General features: G+C 42.4%; 1 protein-coding gene across 1 annotated transcript; it reads right to left on the bottom strand.

Moving 5' to 3' along the window:
• Positions 1-6,352: 6,352 nt before the first annotated feature.
• On the bottom strand, positions 6,353-7,485 carry XCR1 (X-C motif chemokine receptor 1). Its single transcript, XM_075140745.1, has one exon. It carries the CDS (start codon positions 7,483-7,485, stop codon positions 6,469-6,471), a length of 1,017 nt encoding a protein of 338 aa, XP_074996846.1. The 3' UTR covers positions 6,353-6,468.
• Positions 7,486-8,132: the final 647 nt, after the last annotated feature.

An 8,132-nucleotide genomic window follows, 5' to 3' on the forward strand; every position in this document is an offset into this window, starting at 1 on the left:
TAATTGAAATATCCCATATTCCAGCTTGTGTCCATCGCTGTCCAACTCTGAGAAGAGTCTGTCTCCATCTTCTCTGTGTCCTCCAGTCAGGTAGTTGCAGATGCAGTCTGCTCTACTCTGAGCCTTCTCTTCCTAAGGGCATATGAACCCAGCTCCCTCAGCCTCTCCCCATCCATCATGTTCTCCAACCTCTGCCTGGCTTGAAGGCCTCTGCTGGACTCCCTCCAGTATGTCCATGACTTCCCTGTACTGGGGAGCTCAAAACTAGACACCTACTCCAGATGCAGCCTCACAAGTGCCAAATAGTGGAGAAGGATCATTTCTTTGGACCTGCAGGCTACACTCTTGCTAATACAGCCCAGGATGTGGTTGGCCTCCTTTGCTGTGAATGTGCTTGCTGGCTTATGTTCAAAGACCCCCAGATCCTTTTCTGCGGAGCTCCTTCCCAGGCAGCTGCCCTCCCCAACCTGTATAGTTATTCCGTCTCAGACACAAGGCTTTGCAAATAACATAAAAATGAATAATCATCGTGTTTGCAAACCACAAATTGTTTTCTGTGAGGCCAGCCTTACTGGGTTCTTTCACTGCTGTAAGACTTACATGAAGAAGGTGAGATGCAGAGAAAGACTGCTAGCAGCAGTCCCTTCCCATAGGAGATTGCTTCAGTGTTCTTCGTGTTTTAAATGTGGATGGGGTTCCTTATGTGAATAAATGGTCTTGAGGCTCACTTTCAACATTCGGTATGCTTAGGAGCGAGTGAGTTCATCTCGAGAACAGCTCTATGCTGGTAAGTGAAGCACTGTTGTGTTTGTCCCTCCTTTACGATGATACACAACTGGTCTTCATAGGTCATCTTTACTGGTACTTCCTACTGGTCTGTTTTCATTTTGACTGACAGCTAACTCTCACATTATTTTCCTTTCTACTTTTTGTGCTTGCTTTAGTATTACTTCCTGAAGAACATGCAGGCATCTAATCAGTACAGCAAATATCAGTCAAATTTCTGTCCATTTAACACAGGGCCTTCCCATTTAAACACTGGATGAGGGCAAGAGCACTTTAAACTGCTGAGTAACCATAAGGAGAAGATAAAATAGAGTTTTATTTATGATTTTAATAACACTGGTGGTATTTTCAAAATATTGAGTTATAGATGGAGGTATCCCGACTCCCAATGAAAATACTTCTGGCAATAAGCAGTGCATGCTGTGCTTTGCCCAATGCATTGCACCCGTTCATGAGTCTGATTCTTGCTCTGATTATGATCAGAGCAAAATTATCATTGATTTTAGTAGGGACAGGATGCTTTCTTAAATGTGTGGATTTTAAGTTTGCTTATTTTATTTAAGACAGTTTGCATTAGCGGTAGAAAGGATTAATTTGGTTACGTGCCTTACCCCTTACCAGTGAGGATTTTCCCTACTGGCAGATCATTGACTGGCACAGGCTGCCATGGCTGCACAGAAAGTGGGAGCTCTGACAGGCTACGGCAGTGATGCTCAGTTTTGTGTTGACCTGCTGAAAAGACAGGTAGGGAGAAGGGCCCAATCCAGCTAAGTTGCTTGTGGAAGAAGCCATTGTTCTCCCATTCCCACTGGGTGGAACTTAATATGGACTTCATCAGAACATTAAGAGCATATCCATTTCACTGTAACTTGCAGTTAGGGTTAGAGGTACCATCCTGTGTAAATGCACCCCTGGCACTGTACAACAGTTGTAATATGAGTGTGACCACTCAATCTGACACCACTCACCTCCCCCAAACAAACTGTGGTTTCCAAACGCAATTAATTTCTCCTTTTTCACTTCATGAACTTCTTTCTCTCAGTTCTGCATTTGCTCAGACCACATAATAGTTGATCGATTGAGAGAAATTAAAGATTCAAGGTCCCCTGAGCATTATGTTTGACCCAGAGCAGTCTGTATTTTCCAAGGATCTGGAGCTCCCAGAAGGAAAGAGATACACAGGCTGCCCATCCCCAGACCTGCACTGGGCATATCCTGTGGCTTTAGCAATATAGATATTCAATAACATATGTGTATAAACAAAGATGGAAGCTACACCAACGTATTTCTTCTTGACAATGGATATAGCTCCAACTGCCTTACAGGTCTCTGTGCCTAATAGCAGAGTTTGGAGAGAGGGGTACTACCCACGGCAGAGGAGAGTTTCTTTGGACTACTTAAGTAGACTGGACATATAGTTGTCTGTAGGACTGGGTAGGGTGCATGTGATGGTGCTGAGGGCATTGCCCGATATCATTGCAAGGTGCTATCTATTGCCTCTAAAGGCCATGGTGATCAGGGGAGGTCCCTGATGATTTGAAAAAGGCAAAGGTCATGCCCATTTTCAAAAAAGGCAAGAAGGACAATCCAGGGAACTATAGGCTGGTCAGTCTCACCCCTGTGCCCTGGAAGATGGTGGAGCAAATCCTCCTGGAAGCTATTACCAGACAGACGCAGGACAAAAATATTTGGGAACAGCCAGCACAGATCTACCAAGAAGAAAAAATGCCTGACCAAGTCGACTGTCTTCTACAGTGAGATGACTGGCTCTGAGGATAAGGGGAAAGCTGTGCATGTCATTTACCTTGACTTCTGCAAGGCTTTTGACAAAGTCCCCCACATCATCCTTGTAGCCAGATTGGAGACATATAGACTGAATGGGTGGACTACAAAGTGGATGAAAACCTGACTGGACCATCAGGCTCAAAGGGTAATGGTCAATGGTTTGAAGTCTTAATGAGTGGCTGGTTATGAATGGCACGCTTTGGGGGTCAATACTGAGGCTGATACTGTTTAACATCTTCATTAACAGCCTGGATGATGGGACATGGTACACCTTCAGCAAGTTCATGGATGAAACCAAATAAGAGGGAGCAGCTGATACACACTGCATGCCATGCAAAGAGATGTCAGCAAGCTTGAAGAATGAGCTGACAGGAGCTCTGGAAGTTTAACAATGGCAAATGCAAAGTCCTGCACGTGGGATGGCCTCACCCCCTGCAAGAGCATGGGCTGGGGCCCACCTGGCTAGGGGTCAGCTTTGCTGAAAAAGATCTGGAGGTTCGAGTGGACAACAAGTTGAACACAACTCAGTCATGTGCCCTTGCAGCAGTGAAGACTAACCGTGTATGGGCCTGCGTTGCCATCAGGTTGGGGGAAACCTTTATTCCCCTCTACCTGACATTCATGTGGTCACATCTGCAGCAGCATATCCAGTTTCGGGGCCCCCAATACAAGAGAGAGATTGACTGACTGAAGTGAGCCCAATGGAGGACCACCAGGATGGTTAGGGAGTTGGAGCACATGACGTATGAGGAGACTAGATTGTCTGGGGTTTGTTTAGCCCTGGGAAGAAACAAGGCTTAGGGGAGATCTGATGGCTTTTTTCCATAATGTAATGCGAGGACATAGAGAAGGCAAGGAAGAGGCAACATTACCAGGCTGCAGCAAAAGAAATTTTGTTCATGTAGAAGGGAAAAAAATCCACCATGACAGTTGTTAAGCATTGGAACAGGGACCCAAAGGAGTTATGCAGCCTCTGTTCTTGGAGATTTTCAGAGTTTGACCAGACAACCTTATCTAAGTGGGAGGATAGAACTGCTGTGAGCAGGGTGGAGGAGTGGATGACCTCCAGAAGACTCTTCCAAGCTAAATTAATCTATGAAAATGCACAATTACTTCCTCAATTGAAAATACCTTAACTTTAATAAGTGGTTATCAAAGGCGGAGAACAATAGTCACAGTGTAGTATTCCACTGAATTTCTGAATGTTTATTAGTACCACTTCATTATATCAGGAGGGGAAATCTCCACATGCTGAGTTACTTTGGTTATGGTAGGCAGCAGTACAATTGGGTAATGTTAAGCATTCCCTTTACATGCTCAGATATACTGTACCAAAAGATGCTCAAGCTACAAACAGATTTAAATAACTTGTTAAAAACTGGGCAGAGCAGGATCATTTCAATCTCTCATGCTTCTGTTATATTTCTTGACTTTTTAAAATAAATGTAAAATGTATCGACGGTAAAGATTTCAGGGTAGTGTAGCTCTAGGACAATGAGTTGAATGACAGTTTGTTCAAATGATGTAGGTGCACGAGACCTTCTTTTACTCATTGTCACAGCATTTTCCTCTTGTAGAGCTTTGCTGGTGCCTGTGAAGTGGTCCTGGCTTCCCACAACAGAAGAAGAAGAATTTGGACTCATTTGTCCTTCAGTAGGTTGTCTCTTCCTAATTGACAGTATTGAGTCCCCAGTCCAAAGTCTCTTGAAGTGCACAGAAGCAACCAGATTAATTTCAAATGTCTCTTATCAGGAGACAAGAGCCAAAGGCTGCTCTCCACCACAACCAGACAAATGACAACTTCTACTTTTCCATGGTTTGTCTGAACACAAGTGAGTTCCCCTGTGGGATTAATGAGTAACCTTTTTAATTTTTTAAGTTTTAGGCAATAACTGTAGTAATGGGATACCAGGACTGGCTTGTTCAGAAAAGCGCATCTGGTGATAAGGGACAAGATATGATCACTTTGTTCTGGCATCTAAACTGAAGCACAAACTAGAAACCATGGGCAAGCCCTAGGAAGACTATTTAGATATGTCATATGTTTGCCCCATTCTTATGCTTTTTCCTAGGTATTCTTGCTTCTGGATACGATCAGAAATAGGATATTGTACTATTGGCATGTCTGAGTTTCTGCTTTTTATAAACTATACAATAGCTGAGAAGAAGCTGTTGTCTGCTCCAGATGATCTTTAGAGATCAAATGAAACCATGTGGAAACAACACAGAGACATTTTAAGATGGCTGCCCAAAAAACCAAATTGTTGCTTAGAACCATTGCCAAACCATTGCTTGGTGCCACTGCAAAGCTACCTTGGCTTTTTATACAAATGTTAGAAAATTAAACATTCTGGTTTCCAGAGGCTTTGTCATTCAGCTATACTGGAGTATGCCCTACATGTTACACTGCCTGAGGGGGAAAAAAAAAACCACCAAGCTATCATGAAGAAGAGTATCAGTTTCCATGAGAAAAAAAGCCACAAGGCTTGATTGGTGTAATCAGAATGTGAATGGTTTTGTTGCAAAAATGCGTGATGTTGAATTGAATTCCCTCAACTTGCTTTTAGTTGGGAAATCATGTTTTAGTGGTCATGTAAAAACACTCCTGCACTTAACACAACTAGCCCTCTTCTTAGCAACATTTCCAAAGCTAGGTTCATGCAAATATTTGCACTTTACTTCCCACCTGCCCATAGAGATGAGATGCATGCATGAAACGAAAAACTTGCATGTGGCCAGGCAGCTGGTTAGACCAGACGCTCGCACACCTCAGAGATAGGAGCACATCTGGTATTTAGACAGAGGTGAAGCACGTCAAAACCAAAAAAAACTGGCTTTGATGATCAAGTTTTAAGCAGAGATTTAAACATCTCTGTGAAGCAGTTTTTAGAAAGTTGTGAAGCAGCAAGCATCCAAGTATATAGGCTAAAACCTGCTGCTCTGGCTTCCTAAAAAAAAAAAAAAGAGCCAAGGGGCCAAACATTAATTTTACAATTAAAGCAAGCTACTTCTATCTTGCTATTAAAAAAGCCATTTGTTCTTGCACTATAACCTTTTTAGAAAGTTTAATTCTTCTCAGCACCATGGCAAAGGGAGAAAAGGAGGGAGAGAGCATTTAGAAGCAAATATGCTCCTGCACTCCAGCTCAGGAGATGGGCTGCCGATTCACTGCAGCCGCCTGAAGGGATATTCATGTGCCTGTGGCAGGAGCAGTAACAGGACGAAAACTAATATCCTAGTGAAGTATCTGCTTAACAGCTTGTGTTCTTCTAGGGCTCTCCCAAAATGTCCATGTCAGACCCAAAAGACTACTTTTACACTAAGCTAGTTTTATATATATTTACCTACCAAGAGATAAAAGAACATTTGCACTGAGAACTTCAGAGACTCTGAAGTCTTGCAGCTATTGTCAGGCCAGTTAATCCTGAGAGCCCCAAAAAGAGAGAACCAATGAGTTCAGCACTGATAAACACTGTAAATCATTAAAAGCTACAGAAATACATACGCATCCATTGCTATATACAATCCAAGTATTTTAAGTCAAGCAAGAAAGCAACATGCAACACCATTTATGTTAAAACCTGATGTTTTAGCTCCCAGAGGAAAAAGCAATATTTTTTTTTGCTTTTAAAAAGAAACTATAAATGAGAGAAAATCCATCTCACTGCGCAAAAAATCATAAAGATAAGACTTACAGGCCAATGAAGTAATTTCTCATCATTCTCAGCTCTCCATCCCACTGCAAATATACATTTTTTTATTACTTTCCGTACACAGCATGTTTGCAAAGAGTAAATTTCTGTGTCTTTCTCAGGGAAGTGCCTCTAAGAATTAGAGTTTATCCCCGGCTTTTAAAATCTGAAAGTTCATCCAGGATTAGTGCTAACAGGTCTCGCTTCAGTAGATGGACGCACCTTCGTAGTGAAATTTGTCTTGAGAGCAGATCCTGGGGCTGGAGACTTGACCGTTGCCACAGGGTAAATACTGACTGCATAAACGTAACAAATGCCTCTTGAACTTGACTCCAACAAATACGTAGAGCACAGGGTTGAGGCAGCAGTGGAAGAAAGCAATTTTACGGCTGATGTGAAAGGCAAGGTTGGAGTCTTTTTCATACTGACAGGTAGGTGGTGGAAACGTAATCAGAAAGCTGAGGATGTTGTAAGGTGCCCAGCTCAGGAAAAAAGCCACCACAATAATAAGGATGAGTTTCACAGTTCTGTGCTTTCTGCGAGATCTTGCTCTGAGCAGGATTATCAGTATCTTGAAGTAACAGAATACGATAACCCCAAAGGAAAACAGGAAGAGTACATTTCTTTGATAAATGTCCACCTTTTTCCATTTCCAGTCAGCATAATCACAGGTCTTGTCCCCTTCCAAGTTTTCTTGCACTGTGGTGTAAATCACCTCAGGAACCACAATTAATATGCTACCAGTCCAAACAACCAAGCTCACCAGAAAACCACAGCACTGCGTCTGGGATCTCAAAGTCGAAATGGGGTTCACTACGGACAAGTACCGCAGGATAGTCATGAGAGTCAAAAAGAAAACGCCGCTGTAGTAGCCGATGGAGAAAACAGCATTCACGGCTTTGCAAAGGAACTCACCAAAAATCCACCCAAAGGACTGGTCCACTGCCCAGAAAGGCAGCATGCAGGAGAAGACTAAATCAGAGACACAGAGATTCATGATGAAGACGTTCGTTAAAGATGTAAGGTTTTCATATTTGAACAGGATCCATAACACTAGAGTGTTTCCTAGCAGGCTGAGCAAAAATGCCAGAGTGTAGAGGACAGTAGTGAGATGGGTGTAAAATACAAAATAGTCACCCATTTCGCAGACATTGCTTTCATTGAAAGAGTATTCGTATGAGTAATTATAATCTGAATTGGGTGGGTAATGTTCTTCATCCATTTGTCTGTGCAAACCTTGCGCTGTTCTCCAGCAGCTACTTCGAAGAACCGCAACAATCAAACCAAAATTTTTGTGAAGATCAACCCAATAACTAAAGTCCCGCTGTGGAGGCTTCTGTTTTAAGAGACAAAAAGAAGCAGTGAAACTACCTTATGTATCCCGGTTTTGGGAGAGAAAGGAGTCATTTCCTCTTATGACTAGAGCATGAACAGGTAGGTACTAAAGATTTACTTTCAAAGCAACATCAAGATCTTAAATACTTAAGAAGTCAGAAACTAAGATGTTTCTAAACCAATATGATCGGTGACAACTGCTAATTATTGAGCTTCTACTACGTGAAGGTTGAGGGTGCATTGTTTTTTAACCTAAGTATCTCAGGTGCCAAGACTTTCAGATCTGCTGGGTTTTTTAAGTTTTCTGGAATGGTATCAAATTCCTAAACGCTTCACCATATATATGGTTCTTTGTCACCAAGGTTCAGCACTGCATAAACTTAAAAAGCTGAGCAGGACCAGTATCAACAAGTGTAAGCACTAAGAATGGGAAAAACCATGTCTCTTACAGATTTTCGTCTTGAGGTTGGTTGATACCTAAAAATCTCCAAGCTGTGGCGGAAGCGTCCCCATGTTGGGTGCTCTGTGCATCTC

Source organism: Calonectris borealis, chromosome 2 (assembly GCF_964195595.1).
Source record: "Calonectris borealis chromosome 2, bCalBor7.hap1.2, whole genome shotgun sequence".
In the NCBI taxonomy this organism is placed as follows: domain Eukaryota; kingdom Metazoa; phylum Chordata; class Aves; order Procellariiformes; family Procellariidae; genus Calonectris; species Calonectris borealis.